Below are 18,507 nucleotides of genomic sequence, written 5' to 3' on the forward strand. Positions count from 1 at the left end.
GCAGGCGCACGGCCAGCGTGAGAGCCGACACCTACTGCCGCCTGTACTCCCTGGCCGTGGACAACTTCAACGAGGTGCTCGAGGAGTACCCCATGATGCGCAGGGCCTTCGAGACCGTGGCCATGGACCGCCTAGACCGCATAGGTGAGGAGGATTAACCTCCTGGGCTTGGCACTGCCACCCCCACAGCCACCCCCAAGGGCCCACGGGCCCCCAGACCCACAGGTGGTGGAGTCACAGAGCTGGGACGAGGTGATCCCAGTGGCCCAACCCCGTGGGTGTCCTCCTGGAGGACACCATGGAGTGACCCCATGGAGTGAGTCACCATGGAGTGACCTCCTGGGCTCAGCACTGCCACCCCCAGGGTCCACGGGCCCCCAGGCCCACAGGTGATGGAGTCACAGAGCTGGGATGAGGTGATCCCAGTGCCCCAACCCCATGGGTGCCCAGCAATGAGGATGATGGGGAGCGTGGGGAAGGAGCCTGCCCTCTCTCTCACCCCCCAGCAAGATCCAGGCAGTGCCATGGGACAGGATTCCCTGGGAAAATGTCACTGCGCTGCAGGGTACTTGCAGTGTTTGGCAGGGACCAGCTGCTTGTCCTCACCCTTCCTTGCCTGTGGAGGACAAGCAGGACCCCAGCCCCCGGTCCCTTTGGAGTCAGGACTCTCCTGTTTTGTCCCTGCTGCTTCCACTGCTCTAATCTGGACCCTTCCCAGGGTCTTGCTTCCCCTGGAAGGCTGGTGAGGTTTTATTGTCCCCTCCCCACTGCCACCCTGCCCTCCACACCGTCCCCAAGGGCTCACACTCCCAGGGTCGGTGACACTCCTGCCTCCCCTCCAGGGAAGAAGAACTCCATCCTGCTCCGCAAGCGAGCCGAGCACAGCTCGGGGCCCCTGAACACCGAGATGATCCAGCAGATCGTGAAGCACGACCAGGACATGGCCCACAACATCCAGGACCTGCAGCAGATGGCGATGGGCCGGGAGCTGAGCGGCAAGCCGGTGATCTGGGAGCCGCTGGTGCACGCACCCCTGCAGACGGCGGCCGCCACCACCAACGTGGCCATCGCGCTGACCCACCAGCACAGCCTGCAGGCTCACATCTTCCTGCCGCCCTCCTCCATCTCCAGCCCGCTGTCCCCCGAAGCCACCCTGCTCCCCAAGCCGGTGCGCCGCTCCCAGCCCAGCCTGGGCGGCTCCCGGCCCTCCTCCGTGAGCTCTCCCTCGGGGGCTCAGTCCCACCTGCAGACGCCGGCCGCCGGTTCGCCTTCCTCGCCCATGGTGCAGTCGCAGGCGCCGCTGGAGAGCGGGGCCCAGAGACCCAGCCCCGGGGCGCAGCCCCTGCCCCGCACGGCGCAGAGGGGGGAGATGCCGGCGGGGCCCAAGCAGCCCCCGGGCGGTCCCCAGCCGCAGCTCTCCCGGTCCCCGCGGCGCCTCGCTCTCCACCTCGCTGCTGCAGCAAGCGGCGGGCGCGGCGTCCCCCAGCTCCGAGCAGGCGCTGCCGCCGGGGAGAACGCTCCACTACAGCCTGTCCCGAGCCACCGGCTCCCACATCTCGCTCCTGATGCAGCCCCAGCAGCTGGTGAAGCACAGGAGCATCCAGGGGCTGCCGGTGGGGCGGCTCACCCAGGATGTCCGGCTCCTTTCCGCCTCCCAGCCCTCCCTTCCCAACAAAGTGGCCCAGCAAGCCGACGGGAGCTCCTTGAAGCAGGGCAGGAAATCCGCAGGGAACCTGGCCCGCAGGTCCTCGCCCTCGGTAGCCGGACTCCTGGCCAAGCCGTGTGCGGGGGCGCCGGGCCAGCCCTCGCACCCGCAGCCGATGCCTCCGGGATCGCTGGCCCAGCCCGGCCGCCCCGCCGCGGGAGCCTCCGCGCCCCAGTCCCCGGGCTCCGCGTCCAGGCAGGCAGCAGCTCCCTCCCGCAAGGGCTCCGTGGCCTTCAGCCCCGAGGTGGAAACGGCGAAGCCCAAACTCCCATCCAACATGTGAGTCCTGGCGGCAGCCGCACGGGCGGGAGGGAGCCGGGCATCCCGGCGGCGGAGGAGGCGGGAGAAGCAGAGCACCGGCCCCGCCGTGTCGGAGGGAAAATGAGGTGAGAGGCACCAGCCGGGGCCATGGAGGGGCTGTTTCAGGCACGGGGACACGGCGGGGATGGGCACGGGGCCAGCCCCAGAGCTGGCCCAGCTGGATGAGGAGGGGCTCTGCTGAGGGGGTCACCCTCTGCCCGGGCTCTCCCCGCCTTGCTCATCACCATCTGTGAGTTCTGCCCTCCCGCCGGAGGCACAGGACAGGTCAGATCCCTTGCCCAAACTCTGGCCTCTCTGGGGAGCTCAGCTCCCCATAACTGCCCCTCGGGGGCTGGCCCCCCACGCTCTGTGCCGCGTGTCCCACAGCCTGGCCTCGGGGCAGGCTGACGCTGGCAGCTCCTCCAGCTTGTCCTCTGTCGCAGCAGGGGCTGCCCGATGCCCGCCTCGGTCCCCAGACTGCTCTGCCCAGCACCTTTGCCTTCGGGGTGAGGAGGCAGAGGCACCCCCCGGGTCCTCTGCCCGGGTGGAGGGAGGAGGCTGGAGCCCATGGCAGGGGCATGGGGGTCCAGGGTCAGCACCCCCCCTTCCCAGAGTGCCAGGACCACCTGGGGGTCCTGGGCAGGGCTCCCCTGGTGTGACGAGTGCCAAGGGGCAGCGCTGGGGGGCAGAGGAGCAGCCCCCCAGTCCCTCTCCCCAGCTTGTGGGACCGTTTTGCCTCAGAGGGGCCGAGTGCCGGTGAGGTTGGGATGTGCTGCTGGGCAGGGCTCTGCCCCACACCCCGGCACTGCGGCCACCCCTCCACGTGCCCCCCGTGGGGACAGCCTGGGGGGATTCTGCTGCCTGCAGCTCCAGGAGGATGCTCAGAGGATCAGCCCAAGGGGACCCTTCTGTGGCCCCAGGATGATGTCCAGAGGAGCATCTGGGATGACCCTTCTGTGGCTCCAGGGGGATGCTCAGAGGGTCACCCGCAGGGCCCTCGCTGCCTGTGGCTCCAGGAGGATGCTCAGCCCGGGCTCTGCTCCCCTGCCCTGCCCTGCAGTCCCATTTCCAGGTCGCCCGGAGATGCCAGTCACCGGTGCCACAGGAGCAAAAGGCCGTCACAAAGAGATGCCAATCCCGGGCAGCGCCTGGGGGACGTGTGGGGCTGTGGGGTCACCCCCTGTCCGACAGGAGCCCGGGGTCCCCACAGATGCCCCACGCCCCCCCCTCCAGAGACAGTAGTGTGCAATGTGTGTGCGAGTCGTGGCTCTGCCAAGCAGCCGAGCTCTGCTTCCAGTGTCGCTTTGGGCCAGCCGTGTTCAGTCCCGGTTAGAGTAGCGTCCCCTCCGTCCCCACCGCGCTGCGCCAGCTGCTTCCCGCTCCCGGAGTCAGGAACCATGGCTTGTCTTCGTGCTCTGGGGCTGAGCGGGGCCCGCCGGGCCCCCAGCGCGGCGGCGAGGTCTCGTCGCCGGCGCTATTTCCCCAAGTGAGGTGTCCCGTCCTCCACCCTCGTGTTTTGGGGCGTCGGGAGCAGCCCGGAGCGCAGGGCTGCTCTGGGAGCACCGGCCCACCAGGAACCCCGGCAGTGCCTGCCAGAGGGGAAGTCCTGCACTGCCTTTTTTTCCATGGATTTCGTCCTCCCCTGCTCACCCCCACGTCCCGCTCCATCCCCGCGCTCGGCGTGTCGCCGTCGGGCGGGGACCTGCAGCGGGGCCGCGTTGTCCCCGGTCCCCGGGCCGCGTTCACCCTGAGCGATGTAGATGTCTTAGCGGTCATCCCAGCGCCCCGCAGAGCGTGCGGGCCGGCTCGGACAGCGCCGAGCTCCCTGTGCTGCGCCCTCCCCGCTGCCCAGCCCCGTGTCGGGAGCCAAAGCCACCCCGTGCCCCTGTCACCGCCGCCGTGGCACCTCGTGGCCCGGTGCCCACCCCGGGGGAGGCTGGAGGGGCTGGGGGCGCAAGTTTAGCCACCAAAGACCATGATCTGATCCTCCACTCTTGCACTCGCGGCAGTCGATGTACAGAGCTTGTAGTTTTCATACCGCAGAGAATTTCAGAGCGTTTTTTTATTTTTTGGTCGTTGTACATAACGGATTTAAATTAATAAAGAGAGATTCTGAGCTGGTCTGGGGGAAACTCCTTCTGCACCTCCTGCGACCCCACAGCACCCTGCCCGGGGATGGGGCAGGACAGGGGGATGCTGCAGCACCCCAGCTCCAATCCTGGCCTTCTGCAGAGCCAGGAGCAGCCGGGAAACCCTCGGGAGCCACCGAGGGGCCTCTCCCGGGCCCCACAGACCTGGGTGGCACGGCAGGAGCCCAAAGGCAACAGGTCCCCTCCCGCCCACCCCGGTCCCTTTCGGCCCCGGGCAGATTAATGTTTAATCTTTGGTTATTTTCCCCTTCCATCTCCGCTCCCGTCACCGCGGGGGGAAGGGCGGGTTGGATACCGCCTGATTGCGGAGCAGCACTCGAGGCATTAACGCGATTAAATGAAGGTCACGCAGCGCAAGGTGGGCTGGGGCACCGGAGCCGCGGGCACTGCGGCACCCGCAGCGGGTCCGGGGCACAGCCGCGCCCTCGTCCCCTGCCACGGCCCCCGCAGGCGGGACACGGCGGCTGGCAGGACACGGCGGCTGCTGGCCACCCCGCTGTGCCCTGCCGGCTCTGCCCACCGCAGCCCCCGTTACCGGGGCGGCCCCTGCCCGCAGCCTCCGTTACCGGGGCGGCCCCTGCCCGCAGCCTCCGTTACCGGGGCAGCCCCTCCCCGCAGCCTCCGTTACCGGGGCAGCCCCTGCTCGCAGCCCCCGTTACCGGGGCAGCCCCTCCCCGCAGCCTCCGTTACCGGGGCAGGCCGTGCCCGTAGCCGCCGTTACCGGGGCAGGACATGCCCGCAGCCCGCCGTTACCGGGGCAGGCCGTGCCCGCAGCCCCCGTTACCGGGGCGGCCCCTGCCCGCAGCCCCCGTTACCGGGGCAGCCCCTCCCCGCAGCCTCCGTTACCGGGGCAGCCCCTGCCCGCAGCCCCCGTTACTGGGGCAGGCCGTGCCCGCAGCCCCCGTTACCGGGGCGGCCCCTGCCCGCAGCCCCCGTTACCGGGGCAGCCCCTGCCCGCAGCCTCCGTTACCGGGGCAGCCCCTGCCCGCAGCCCCCCGTTACCGGGGCAGGCCATGCCCGCAGCCCGCCGTTACCGGGGCAGCCCCTGCCCGCAGCCCCCCGGTTACCGGGGCAGGCCGTGCCCGCAGGACGGTGCTGGCGGCCCCCCCCGCTCCCCGCAGGAATTAGGCTCCGTGACACACGAAGAGCTCAACGCTGATTAACAGTTTCTCTCTAATTTGATTATTTCAGATTACACCGCAGCCTGATTAAGGGGGCGCGGGGCTGGGAGCAAAAAAAGAGAATTTTTGGGAATGAATTCCAGCGTTTGTCCCGTTCCTATGCCAGTGCTCTCCCATCCAGTTTGAGTCCATCGGCAGGGCCGCCGGCCGAGGCAGAGGGAGCACCGGGTCACGGCAGAGCCCCGCTGCCCGCCCGGGGCTGAGGGCAAAGCCCCGGGACACGGGGGCCCCGCAGAGCCCCGGAGATGCGGGCAGAGCCCCCGCCCGCCCCCGGTTCCCGCTCCCCAAGGACACCCGTCCTGGAGCCCGAGGCTCTGCCCCGAGCCCCCGCGTCCCGGTAGCGGCGGGAGGGGGATTAGAGGGCACCACAGAGAGATTCATTAACGCGGGCGAGCCGGGATTAGGGGATTCGGGACGGGCGCCAAGCTGCGGGCCGGGGGCCAGGCGGGAGCTGCGGGAAGGTGTCACCGCGTGTGCCCGGCCCGGGTCACCCCTGCGGCGTCCCCTCGAGGCTCGATGGGCAGCTGGACCCCCCGGAACCCGGGGGGGCACACGGGCGTGTGGTGTAACCCACCCTCCACACCTGCACTGCGCCCTATACCTGTGCAGCACCACACCTGCACAGCACCCACACCTTCTGCACCCCATAACTGCCCTGCACCCACACCTGCACAGCACCCACACCTTCTGCACCCCATAACTGCCCTGCACCCCCACCTTCTGCACCCCATAACTGCTGTGCACCCCACAACTGCTGTGCACCCCAAAACTGCCGTGCACCCCAAAACTGCTGTGCACCCCAAAACTGCCGTGCACCCCAAAACTGCCGTGCACCCCAAAACTGCCCTGTACCCACACCTGCACAGCACCCACACCTTCTGCACCCCACAACTGCCCTGCACCCCACAACTGCCCTGCACAGCACCCTAACCTTCTGCACCCCACAACTGCTGTGCACCCCACAACTGCCCTGCACCCCATAACTGCCCTGTACCCACACCTGCACAGCACCCACACCTTCTGCACCACACCTGCTGTGCACCCCACAACTGCTGTGCACCCCACAACTGCTGTGCACCCCATAACTGCCCTCTACCCCCACCTGCACAGCACCCACACCGTCTGCACCACACCCCACACCTACACTGCACCCCACACCTGCACAGCATGTCAGCGGCATGGCGCCCCACACCCGTGCGCACCCCAAAATCGCGTGTTGCACCCCGCCTGCATGGAGCCCCACAGCTGCACAGCGCCCCAAACCCGCCCCACACCGCACAGAGCGCGCGGCACCCCACACCGGCACCGCACAGCCCCGTTTTGCCCCAGTTCCAGCGCACCCCTGCTCCCGTCCGGGTCCCCGCGCCCCCGCTCCCGGCCCGGTTACCGAGCACGCCCCGCCCAAGCCACGCCCTCAAACCACGCCCCTAAATCCGACCACGCCCCCGCGCCACGCCGGGAGCTCGCTCCATTCCCGCTCTCCACCAATCACCGCCCTCAATCCCGCCCCCGCCGCGCTTCTATTGGCTCAGCCGCCTTGGGCTCATCCTCGCGCGATAAATCGGGCCAATGGGCGCTGCTCCAGCCGCGTGCGCGCCTGCCCGCCCCCAGGCGCGGGGCGCACTGGGAGTTGTAGTCCAGCGGCGTCCCTGGAAGCGGCCCGCGCCCGCGCCTCGGGACTGCGCGTCCCGGCGTGCCCCGCGCGGGGGGCGGGGGTTGAGGCGGGGCCGGGGGCGTGGCCCGAGGCACCTGGAGGCCGCGGGCGGCAGCGGCGGGACCGTGGAGCGGCACCATGAGCGGCGAGAGAGAGGAGTTCGCCGCCTTCTTCCCGCAGATCGTCCGCGACCTGACGGAGGACATGCTGGGACACGCGGAGGTGGGAGACGCCGTGGCGCGGCTGAAGCAGGTGAGGACGGGAAGGGGGCGGCGGCACCGGGCCGGGGAGCGGCGGCACCGGGGCTGGGGGTGGGTCCGGTCAGGGCTGCTCACCTGGCCGCGCTCCCGCAGGTGCTGGAGTACAACGCGCCGGGCGGGAAATGCAACCGGGGGCTGACGGTGGTGGCCGCGTTCCGGCGGCTGGCGGGCCCCGAGCGGCAGGACCCGGAGAGCCTCCGCCGCGCCCTGGCCGTGGGCTGGTGCATCGAGCTGGTGAGAACCGGGACCCCCCGGGGGCGGGACGGGACCCCCCGGGGGACGAGATCCCCCCGGGACGGGACCCCCCGGGGGACGGGATCCCCCCGGGACGGGACCCCCGGGGGATGGGATCCCCCCGGGACCGGACCCCCGGGGTCCCCCCGTCCCTAACACAGCCCCCGGCAGTTCCAGGCCTTTTTCCTGGTGGCTGACGACATCATGGACGCGTCCCTGACCCGCCGGGGGCAGCTCTGCTGGTACAGGAAGGTGAGAGCGTTCGGGGGGTCCCTGGTCACGGCTGGGGGGTGTCCCCTGGGGGGGTCAGGAGGCTTTGGGACACCTCCCCGGCTCCCTGCTGCAGGAGGGGATCGGGCTGGACGCCATCAACGACGCTTTTCTGCTGGAGTCGTCGGTGTACCGGCTGCTGAGGAGGTACTGTGGGCAGCAGCCCTACTACCTGCACCTGCTGGAGCTCTTCCTGCAGGTGAGCCCGGCTCCCCAAGCCCTTCCTGATTTCTCGGGGTCTGGGCCTGTTTCCTGAGGTATTCCTTGAATTCCTGGGTGTCCTGCTGGACTCACCCTGCCTTTAGACCCGAAGAGGAGCTGAAACGGGGCTTGGGCTCTGCACCGGGGGGCTGGGACTCCCCTGGAGGGCTGTGGGAATGAACCATGGAATCACACGCTGGTTTGGCTTGGATGGGACCTTAAAGATCTTCTTGTTCCACCCCCCTGCCATGGGGACACCTCCCGCTGTGCCAGCTGCTCCCAGCCCCATCCAGCCTGGCCTTGGCACTGCCAGGGATGCAGGGGCAGCCCCAGCTCCTCTGGGCACCTGTGCCAGGGCTGCCCACCCTCCCAGCCAGGAATTCCTCCCCGTATCAGCATCACTGGTCTATCACAACCACCACCCTTTATCTTCTTCTCCCCGTGCAAAACATCCTCCTCCTTGTTTTTTACAACCCCTCTAAACACTGGAAAGCTGCAGCAAGGCCACACATCCTTTCTCTGCTCTCCAGACAGGCTACCAGACCGAGCTGGGGCAGACCCTGGACCTCATCACTGCCCCCGTTTCCCAGGTGGACCTGAGCAGGTTCAGCGAGCAGCGGTACGAGGGCCAGAGCCTGCTCCCTTCCCAGCCCTGCTGAGCCTGGCGCTGGTTTCGGGGTGCCCTGCAGTCCCTGCCCTGCAGAGACTCAGCCTGGGGCTGGTTTTTGGGGTGCCCTGCAATCCCTGCCCTGCAGAGACTCAGCCTGGGGCTGGTTTTGGGGTGCCCTGCAGTCCCTGCCCTGCAGAGACTCAGCCTGGGGCTGGTTTTTGGGGTGCCCTGCAGTCCCTGCCCTGCAGAGACTCAGCCTGGGGCTGGTTTTTGGGGTGCCCTGCAGTCCCTGCCCTGCAGAGGGTGGCCTTGGAGCTGGTTTTGGGGTGCCCTGCAGAGGGTGGCCCTGGGGCTGATTTTTGGGGTGCTCTGCAATCCCTGCCCTGCAGAGACTCAGCCTGGGGCTGGTTTTGGGGTGCCCTGCAGTCCCTGCCCTGCAGAGGGTGGCCCTGGGGCTCAGCCTGGTTCCTCTGGCACAGGTACAAGGCCATTGTGAAGTACAAGACAGCGTTCTACTCCTTCTACCTGCCCGTGGCTGCGGCCATGTACATGGTGAGTGTGCTGGGCCTGCTCAGGAGGGGCCTCACCCTCCTGCCAGGCTGGCCTGGAGCTCCTGGAGGGCTTTACTTTAGCCCCAGGTCCTGGAAGGCTTGATCCCCAGGTCCTGGGAGGTTTTACTTTATGCCTGGGTCCTGGAAGGCTTGATCCCCAGGTCCTGGCAGGCTTTGTCCCAGGTCCTGGCAGGCTTTGTCCCAGGTCCTGGCAGGCTGTTTTATCCCAGTCATTTCTTCCCTCCCCTCAGGCAGGCATTGACGGTAAGGAGGAGCACGAGGATGCCAAAGCCATCCTGCTGGAGATGGGAGAGTTCTTCCAGATCCAGGTAGGAGGTGTCTCAGCGGCCCTGGGTGCTGGCCGGGTGCTGGCTGTGGCACTCAGGCGGTGGCATTGTCACCCAGGACGATTTCCTGGACTGCTACGGGGACCCGGCCCTGACGGGGAAGGTCGGCACCGACATCCAGGACAACAAGTGCAGCTGGCTGGTGGTGGAGTGTCTGCGCCGGGCCACGCCGGAGCACAGGCACATCCTGGAGGTAAAGGCTGCCACCACACACTGGGACAGGGGCAGCGCCTGGTGCTGTCACCTGGAGGGCCTGGTGCTGTCACCTGGAGGGCCTGGGTGTGCTCCTGGAGGGCCTGGGTGTGCTCCTGGAGGGCCTGGGTGTGCTCCTGGAGCGCCTGGTGCTGTCACCTGGCTGGGAGGAGCGGGGTGAGAAGAAAGAGGAGAGTGTTGGGGTGTTGTTTGAGAGGGTCCTAGGCCGAGGGAAGAGATGAATCTGACTCCATGTTCCTTAGAAGGCTGGTTTATTATGATATGATAAGAAATGATATAATAAAACTATACTAAACAATAACAAAAAAAAAAAGGAATAGAGCAGAAGGCTGAAAAAAGAATGAATAATTAAAACCTGTGACAGACCCGAGTCTGACACGGCTGGACTGGGATTGGTCACTGAGTAAAAAGAATTCACATGGAATCAATCAAAAATGCACCTGCCGCATTCCAAAGCAGCAAAACGCAAGAAGAAGCGGTCAGATAATATTGTTTTTCCTTTCCTCTGGAGCTTCTCATCTTCCCAAGAGAAAAAAATCCTAGCACAAAGATTTTTTCATAAAATATCATAGTGACAAAGAGAGAAGAGAGAACAAAGCTCCTGAACAAAGCTGCTGCCCAGGCAGCACCGTGAGCTGGGCTGGCCCTGCCTCACTCCAGGGTTTCTTCTCAGGAGAACTACGGCTGTAAGGAGCCCGAGAAGGTGGCAAAGGTGAAGGAGCTCTACGATGCTCTGGGCATGCCGGCGGCGTTCCGGGAGTACGAGGAGAGCAGCTACCGGCGGCTGCAGGAGCTGATCGGGAAGCACGCCCGGCGCCTGCCCAGGGAAATCTTCCTGGACCTGGCCCAGAAGATCTACAAGCGGCAGAAGTGATGGAGGGGCTGGCAGGGGGCTGGGCTCAGTCAGGGCCTGGCTGGAGCTGCTCCCTGCCGTGGGAGGGGCCGGGTTGATGCCCGGGGGGCTTCAGCCATCTCCCCCCTGCCGTGTGTCAATAAACATAAATTATTGGAGGTGCGTGGCTGCCTGCTGTTGTCCTGGCCGGGGCTGGGTGGCGGGGAGGGGGATGCCGGTGCTCCCCCCGTGCTTGCCGGGGTGGGGGGATGCCCGGAGCACCGCCCCCGCCGGCGGGGCGGGACCGGGCGGCTCCGGGCGGGCGGTGGCGGGGCCGCGGCTCCTCCCTCCCTCCCGCAGCCGCATTCGCCGCCGCAGCGCCGAGGTGAGCGGGGGACGGGGAAGGGGATGGAGCCGGGCGGGGGCCGCAGGGGGATGGGGAGGGCCGCGCCCTGGGGCCGCTCCCGCTGCCCGGCCGCCGGTGCTCGCCCTGGGGCCGGGGGGATGCTCGGGGCCGGGGGATGCTCGGAGCCGCCCTCCCGCGCTCGCCGCTGCCCGTTCCTCGCCCGGAGCCTCCAGCAGGTGCCCGGGGCCGGGGATCCCCCCCGGTAAGGCCGGGCCCGGTGGTGCGGTGCCGGTTCTGCAGCGGGTCCCGGGGCCGGCGGCTTCCGGCCAAGCCCCGGTCCCTGAGCACCGGTGGTGCCACCGCCCCCAGCCAGGACAGCATCCCCCCCCCCGCCCCCCCTCCCCGCCTCGACGAGGCTCCAAGGGCGTTTTCTCCTTGACGGCAGCCCCGAGATGCTCCCGACCCTCCGGAGGGAATCCAGCCCCGGAGCAGCCGAGCTTCCTGGGATCATTCCCAGGCCATGCTGCGGGGAGCAGCGGCTGGCTTCAGTCCCTGCCCGGCTGCAGAGCCCCAAGCCCGGCAGGGAGCTGTGGGGCAGCCCCTCCATCGGGCAGATCCCCTTCTCTAACCCCCAGCCCTCCGTGCCAGGCCCTGCTGCAAGGTCACCGCTGTCCCTCTTCCCCCGGCTGTGCCTCTCTCCAGGTGTGTCCCGCTGTGTTCTTCCTTGACCTGGAGGGTGTTTGGTGCTTGCAGGGAGCTGGATGCTGTGAAGAGAGGAGCTGCTGGCCTCTCCTGGGAGCCCTGGCACTTCCAGCGAGGCAGCACCATGCTGGCTCCAAAGAAAGGCCTCCTGTGCAACCTCAACCACATCCACCTGCAGCACATCTCCCTGGGGCTGCACCTCTCCCGGCACCCCGAGCTCCAGGACGGCTCCACGGGCGGGGGAGAGCAGACTGGCTGCACCCAGTGCCCGGAGAACCAGGAGCCAGTGGATGCCAATTCCAACAATCCCTCGGTTAAATGTCGCTGCTGCGAGTCCCACGCTCCAGAGCCGGAGACACTCGGGCTCCAGAACCAAGAGGATTTCCCCTGCCTGCACAGCGGAGACGAGGAGGAGGCAGTTTCCCCTTGTGATCCCCCTTGTGATCTGGCTTCTTCCTCCTCCTCCTCCTCCTCTGTCAGTAGCTGCTCGGATTTCAGCTTGGATGACTCCCCGGTCTCGGTGTACTGCAAGGAGTTCGCCAGGGCAGAGTCCCAGTCCCCTGACAAGCAGCCGAACGTCATTCCCACAGAAAACGCCTGGCATGGAGAGCCTCTGGCTGATGGAGGGCCTCTGGCTGATGGAGGGCCTCTGGCTGATGGAGAGCCTCTGGCTGACCAGGACAGGACGTGCCACGGGAGAGATGCCAACCACAACTCCCCGGTGCCCCTGAGAGCCACCGCCGTGGCCAGCAAGAGCCCAGACAGCCTCTGCAGCGCCAACTCGCTCGACTCCCAGTGCGACGAGCTCTCTCCCAGCCCGGCAGCACAGGAGACCGCCGGCACCCGCGCCGACCTAGACCCCAACTGCAACCCCCTCCCCGAGCCCGGTGCCGCGCCTCCAGCGCCGCCGCCCGTGCCGGAGCGGCGGGATCCCGGCATCCCGAGCAGCGCCCCGGAGCCGCGGCCCCGGCCCGGCGGGCCGCCCCCGCCCGTGCCCCCTCGGCCCCGGCGGCGGCTGCAGGTCCTGAACGCGCACAGGGCGGAGCAGCCGCTGGGGCCGGCGCGGCCGGCAGAGCCCAAGGCCGGCCCGGGGGAGCTCTGCAGAGACACGGCCGCCAAGACCATCACCTCCTTCCACGAGCTGGCCCAGAGGAGGAAGAGGAACGCGGCTGGGCCCGCACTCGCCCCGGCCAGGGTTGACCGCAGTGACTGGCTGATCGTGTTCTCGCCTGACACGGAGCTGCCCCCCAGCAGCGAGCTCCTCTCCGGCACCGCGGGCCAGGAGCCAGCCCGGCCCCAGCCCCAGCCCCAGCCCCAGCCCCAGCCGCAGCAGGACGGGCCGGCCAGGCCTCCCGGCCCCAGGCAGAAGAGAGGTGACCACGTTCAAGGAGCTGCGGTCCCGCAGTGCCGCCAGGCAGCCCAAGGGCCAGCGGGCGGAGCCGGCCCAGCACCCCCCGGTGCCCCCTGCGGGCTGGGGGCCCCCCGCGCCCCTGGGGGGGGGACAGGTGCTGGCACCCAGCGACGGCCACCAGCCGAGAAGGAGACCCCGGCCGAGCCTGCAGCCCATCGCCGAGGGGCAGCCGAGGGATGTGGAGAAGGGGGGGCTGCCCCCCGGGGGAAAAGGGGCCGGGCACCGCCCCGCTCCGGAGGCTCGGGGGTCCCGGCGGAGACCCCGCGGCGCCACGGGCGGCCCAGAGAGGAGACGAGACCCGCCCGGGGGGTGAGTCCGGCTCCCTCCGGGCTCCTGCCTGGGGGTTGCGGGGCCAGGTGCGCGTCTCCGGGCGGCGGGAGCGATCCCGGGGCGCTCCGGGCCGGGCACGGCGAGGTCCGGGGCTCTCCCCGCACGGCCCGGGACGCGCCGGGGCTGTCCCGGTGCCGCTCCGCCCCGCGGCTCCCAGCGCGCTTCCTCCGCCGCCCGGCCCGGCCCCGCCGCCCTTGGCCCCGCGGCTCCATGAGCCGGAGCGAGCCGGGCCCCGCCGCCGGCCCCGCTCCTCCCCCGGGCCCGGGCAGCGCTCCAGCCGCCGCCCCGGCTGACCCCGCTGCCCCGCTCTCTCCAGCCAGGCCCGAGCCGCTCGCCGCCGGAGCCGCCGCCGGAGCCGCCGCCGGAGCCGCCGCTGGAGCCGCCCGGCCCGGCGGGGGAAGAGCGGAGGGGCCCCATGGCGAGCAAACGAAAGGTTGGGGCGAGTCCTCCCCGGACGGAACGGGCCGGGAGGGGAGGAGGAGGCAACGGGACCCGCGGGGCCGGGAGGGTGCGAGGGGCTCGTCCTGGGGCGGCTCGGTGTCCCGGGCACCCGCAGCGCTGGGCTGGGGCAGGGGACAGCGAAGGGCGCGCAGGGACACTGCAGGCAGGGACAGGCAGCGCCGCCTGCACTGGGCTCGGCCCTGCCCGGCCCCGGCAGGTGATCCGGGCGAGCCGGAGAACGCGGCTGCAGCCACCACCGCAGCCCCCCGAGGGTCCCCGACCTGCGGTTCCAGCGCAGCACCGTGGGCGCTGCAGGGTCTGGTGGTGGTGTCCGGGGCCGCTTGGTGCCCGGTGGGTCCCTCCAGACTGACCCTTCTCTCCTTCTCTCCTCGTCCCCTTCTTTCCTGTCCCTCGTCCCCAGCGCTGCTGGTCGCCGTCAGCTCTGCTGTGGACAAGGTCATCGCCCACTTCAGCACCGCACGGAACCTGGTGCAGAAGGTGAGAGCTGGGCTGGGCAGGAAGGATTTTGGGATTCCCTCATCCCTCCCAGCGGAATCAGGGTCGGGTGCTGCCCTTCCCCTCCCTCCCCTCTCCTCGTGCCTCCCTCAGGCCCAGCTGGGGGACAGCCGGCTCAACCCCGACGTGGGTTACCTGCTGCTGCACACCCTGTGCCCTGCGCTCTACGCCTTGGTGGAGGACGGGCTGAAGCCCTTCCAGAAGGACGTTATCACAGGCCAGAGGAAAAACTCCCCCTGGAGCGTGGTGGAAGCCTCCGTGAAGACAGGTGAGGGGGAGGCTGGGGGCATCGCCAGGTGCCTGGGGTCCTGCTGTGCCCTGGGCAGTGACCGTCTGTGCTCTGCACCCCACAGGCCCCAACACCCGCTCCCTGCACTCCCTGTGCTGGCACGTGGCCGGGCTGGCCCCCCTCAGCAGCAGCAGGCAGAAGTTCCATGCCTTCATCCTCGGCCTTCTGAAGTGAGTGGTGTTGGCCCTGCCAGCCCCGCTGCCGTGGCAGGTTGGAGCTGTCCCAGAGGCTCTAATTTGGGCTCCCTTTGTCTTGTTTAGCATTAAACAGCTGGAGCTGTGGATATCTCACCTGCAGAAGAGCCCAGGTAAGGACACGGTGCCCAGGAGCTCCCTCCCCAAACCCTCTCAACCTGCCAGGCTGAAAATCCCACTCTGGGCTTGGGATACATCCCTGCTTGGCTGGAGCTTCCCTAGTGGATCAGAGCATCGTTTTCCATGGTGCATCTTCAGCACAGAGGGGGCTCGGAGTGACGTGGACAGCCTGGCTGGCCCTTGGTGGGGATGTGACAAGGACAGGGGCCATTCTGCGCCTGCCTCACCTGTCCCTGTCCCACAGGTGTGATCTCCGTGCTTTACTCACCCACGGCCTTCTTTGCCCTGAGCCAAGGCCCTCTTCCCCACCTTGCTGACGAACTTCTGCTGCTCATCCAGCCCCTCTCGGTGCTGACTTTCCACCTGGACTTGCTCTTCGAACACCACCACCTCTCCGTGGACGTCCGGCCCCTGTCCCGCCGGTTGGAGTCCCCGCTGTCCCCCGGCCGTCGCCCCGTCCCGGTGCGGGGGTCTCTGGGGGGCCAGAGCGGTGCTGCTGGGGACAGCCTGGAGGATGAGACCCCTCCCGACGCTCTGGGCAGGGTGGGGGGCACAGAGGGCCGGTCCCAGGCCACCGTGGGTGGGCTGCTCCCTGCCCCCCCGGTGGGGGCTGCCCTGCAGCAAACCTTCCAGCACGTGCTGCGCTGGGGCGACCGGCTCAGCCGCACCTTGCTGGGCTCGGACACCCCCCCGCAGAGTCACGGGCCTCAGGAGGGCGCTGGGGGCGCTGGGGCTGGCCTCAGTGGCTGGTGGGACCAGCTGAGCCAGAGCTCCAGGGTTTACACTGCTCCCGGCAAGGAGAAGTTCCCCTCGGTCTGGTGGACGAAGCTGCGGGCGGCTGCGGGGGAGCCCAGCCCGGGCCAGGCCGGGCAATCCCAAACTCCCCTGAGCGAGCCCGGTGGCACGGAGCTGCAGCTCCTGCAGACCAAAGCTGGCCCTGAACGCTCGGGCCCAAAGCCCAGCAGCAGCACTGACACCTCAGGGACCTCTTCCCCTGAAGATCTCTTCCTGCCCACTGGAACCAGAGCGTTCACCAAGCTGGATGATCCCGCTGCTGGAAAGAACCTCCTGGCTGCCTCCCCAGAGCCTCCTGCCAGCAGGAACCAGGCAGCACCTTCTGGCCCAGAGATGGGTGATCCTCCCAGTGCTGACAAGGGCAGCTGGCTGGGCTGGCTCTTTGGAGCCACCAACCCTTCATCCAGGAGCTTCCCCTCCAGCCCTGACGCCGCCTCGGCCAGGTCCAGGTAAGACCCAGCTTGGGCAGGCACAGGGGAAGGGTTTGTGTGTGCTGAGGAGGGCTTTCTGTGCCAGGCTCACCACGGTGGTGGCCTCGTGGGGATCTTGTGGGGTTTTCCCCTGGGATTAGTGCATCCCAAGTGCTGCTGCCATCGCCTGGTTCAGTCCTGTGGAGCAGCAGGAGCTCCTGGGGAGGCTCGGTGCTGCTTGATGGCTCCCTGTCAGCTCCCAGCTCAGCGGAAAAACCTGAGATAAGCAGCAGGAAGAGCTCCCAGGCGAGCTGGTGGCTCCCTTTGCTCTGTGGCAGGAGGCCGTCCCGCTGGCTGGCGCCCAGCCCGCGCGTCCTGGCCGGGGTGGTGAAGGGTCTGGCGCCCGACAGGAGCCGCGCTGCGGAGCAGCCGGAGCCCCGGAGCACCGGAGCAGCCACGGCCGCCCTGCCCCCGGCCCGCAGGTGAGGCAGGGCTGGGAGGGCTTTTCTGGGTGGGGGAAAGCCGGGGCTGCTCTCAGACACGGTCCGGGGGTCGCACACATCTCCAAAGAGAAAGGGGTGACTGCACCCCCAAGGATCCCCTTCCCCCGCTGGGCTTTGGGGGAGCCCGAGCCTCTGCCCGCCTGGGGTCAGCTGTTTTTCCCAGAGGTTTTGGGGACAATTTTTTTGCATTTTCTCGTGTGCTTTCTGGATTCGTGGCAGTCTGTGTGGGGCAGGTATTGTGGCAGCTGTGACCTGGCTGTGGGAACAGCTCTGTCCAAGTGGGCAGGGTGGCTATGTGGCCATCCCAAATGGTGTTTGGCTGCTTCCCTCTTCCCCATCCTCACCGATCCCAATATCCCCACACCCTCTGTGCCGTCTCTGATGTCCCCACACCTCCTGCTCTGCTCCTGCTCCCGGGAGCTGCTTGGCAGGACAGCTCTGCCAAGTCCAGAGCCCTCCTCAGGGGGCCCCTGTGCCTGAGACAATCCCTGATTCCACCCAGTTCCCACCCCCAAGCACTGCGGGAGCCTCGGAGGGTCCTCGGGGTCCCTGGGGAGGCGAGTCTGGGGTGACACGTGTGGCGCAGGGGTGACACTTGTGGTGCAGGGCAGTTCGGGCACTGTGCGACCACACGGGCACGGCCGACGGGCACCTGAGCTTCCAAAAAGGGGACATCCTGGAGCTCCTCTCCACCGTGGATGAAGACTGGATCCGCTGCTGCCATGGAAACAGCACCGGCCTCGTTCCTGTCGGTTACACATCCCTGATTTTGTGAGGAGGAGGAGGAGGAGGAAAGGACCTGAGGAAGCAGCTGAGCTCGCCGGAGCGGGTGCCAGCCCCGGGAGGGGATGCCTCCTGCCACCTCCGGGGCTGGCAGCTCCCAGGGGACCCTGCCCCGTGCCTGTCACTGCTGCATGGCGTCACCGTCTGCCACCGCGTCCCCCGGCCCCGCCGCTCCTCTTCAGCAGCTCGGGGTCCCTCAGCTGCTGCCCACCCCTGTGCCGGGCCAGGGGCGGCTCCTCTCCCCGGCCCGTGTCGCCTCCGTGCCGTCGTGTCCCGCCACCGCTGCCGCCTCCCCGCGCCCCGCCGTGCCCCGGTGGCCCGGGCCGGTCCCACCGCGCGGTCCCAGCACTCTGTAAATAACTGTAACCACAGGAATGAGCTCGTTCCGCGGGGAAAAAGCTGGAAATAAAGGTTGTGACTCACGCGGCCGCGTGTGGCCGTGAGCGCTGGCGCTGGGCTGGGATGAGGGGATGCTCCAGCAGGAGCGGCCGGGGCCGGGGCTGTGCCGGCTCTCAGCATCCCGGCTGCCAGCCAGGGAGGGCAGGGAAGTCTCGCCCCAGCAGAAGATGCCCAGGCTCCTCCACAGCGTGGGAGAGGCGGCTGCAGCCTCCCAGAGCCAGGAATATCCCTGGAAAAGCTGCTGGGGACCAGCCGTGGGAGCTGCACAGCAGCTGGGAACAGCCCAGGTCACTGGTTTAGTTATTTATAGAACTTCAACGCATCTTTTCGTAGCCCAGAGGATGGCAGTAGGGGCTAAACGGCTCCAGGTTCTCCATGGTTTTGTCATTGCTGGTAATTTCATCCCACAATCTGCATTTCCTGCTGGGCTCCCCGGTGAAAGAAAGGTGTGGCCATGCTGGGGAGTGGCCGTATGGCAGCAGCAGCCCGGCCCCAGGGGCAGTTTGGGGCCTCTGCTCCCTCCCACGGCCACGTTTCACCCTCCTGCCTTCCCGTTTCGGTGGCCAGAAGCCGCTGTGTCAGCCCCGGGGAAAGCTGCTCTCCTTTCACTCTGCTCTCATTTCCACTTCTCTCCCTGGGATTTTTATTCTCAGACGAGTGACGTTATATCCTAATTGGAATGTTCCTTGGCTCGCCTGAAGGAGGCTTGATTGATTTCCGCAGCTGCTTCTGGAGTTTTTGAACGAGGTCATGCCAGGAG

General features: G+C 67.9%; 3 protein-coding genes and 1 long non-coding RNA gene across 4 annotated transcripts in view; 3 read left to right on the top strand and 1 right to left on the bottom strand.

Moving 5' to 3' along the window:
* The window catches only part of HCN3 (hyperpolarization activated cyclic nucleotide gated potassium channel 3), an 8,414-nt gene extending 4,099 nt beyond the window's left edge, over positions 1-4,315 (top strand). The window contains 3 exon segments of the mRNA XM_038161721.1: positions 5-144; positions 843-1,426; positions 1,428-4,315. Coding sequence (XP_038017649.1) covers positions 5-144; positions 843-1,426; positions 1,428-1,988 — 1,285 coding nt within the window. The 3' untranslated portion in view covers positions 1,989-4,315.
* A 989-nt stretch (positions 4,316-5,304) lies between these two features.
* LOC119711615 lies at positions 5,305-6,428 on the bottom strand. Its single transcript, XR_005259738.1, has 2 exons — positions 6,368-6,428; positions 5,305-6,036 (listed from the first exon to the last, which is right to left on the bottom strand). It is a non-coding gene; the product is annotated as an uncharacterized LOC119711615 (long non-coding RNA).
* Positions 6,429-7,050: 622 nt separating this feature from the next.
* On the top strand, positions 7,051-10,687 carry FDPS (farnesyl diphosphate synthase). Its single transcript, XM_038162123.1, has 9 exons — positions 7,051-7,242; positions 7,344-7,484; positions 7,656-7,736; positions 7,831-7,953; positions 8,486-8,574; positions 9,045-9,117; positions 9,368-9,445; positions 9,522-9,656; positions 10,350-10,687. The coding sequence occupies exons 1-9, from the start codon at positions 7,129-7,131 to the stop codon at positions 10,548-10,550; spliced, it is 1,035 nt and encodes a 344-aa protein (XP_038018051.1). The 5' UTR covers positions 7,051-7,128; the 3' UTR covers positions 10,551-10,687.
* Positions 10,688-10,843: 156 nt separating this feature from the next.
* Positions 10,844-17,771, top strand: RUSC1 (RUN and SH3 domain containing 1). Its single transcript, XM_038162124.1, is given in 12 exon segments — positions 10,844-10,893; positions 11,608-12,922; positions 12,924-13,163; positions 13,165-13,276; positions 13,614-13,730; positions 14,160-14,236; positions 14,348-14,522; positions 14,608-14,713; positions 14,804-14,850; positions 15,102-16,101; positions 16,401-16,544; positions 17,172-17,771. Coding segments are annotated over 11 exon segments (3,429 nt in total). The 5' UTR covers positions 10,844-10,893; positions 11,608-11,680; the 3' UTR covers positions 17,341-17,771.
* Positions 17,772-18,507: the final 736 nt, after the last annotated feature.

This window comes from Motacilla alba, chromosome 25, assembly GCF_015832195.1.
Source record: "Motacilla alba alba isolate MOTALB_02 chromosome 25, Motacilla_alba_V1.0_pri, whole genome shotgun sequence".
Lineage (NCBI taxonomy): Eukaryota > Metazoa > Chordata > Aves > Passeriformes > Motacillidae > Motacilla > Motacilla alba.

Excerpts from the sequence above, each read along its gene's own strand:
- FDPS (XM_038162123.1), top strand. The coding sequence starts at position 7,129 with ATGAGCGGCGAGAGAGAGGAGTTCGCCGCCTTCTTCCCGCAGATCGTC. Across the intron at positions 7,737-7,830 it reads AGCTCTGCTGGTACAGGAAG|GAGGGGATCGGGCTGGACGC; the intron begins GTGAGAGCGTTC and ends TCCCTGCTGCAG. Across the intron at positions 9,118-9,367 it reads TGGCTGCGGCCATGTACATG|GCAGGCATTGACGGTAAGGA; the intron begins GTGAGTGTGCTG and ends CCCTCCCCTCAG.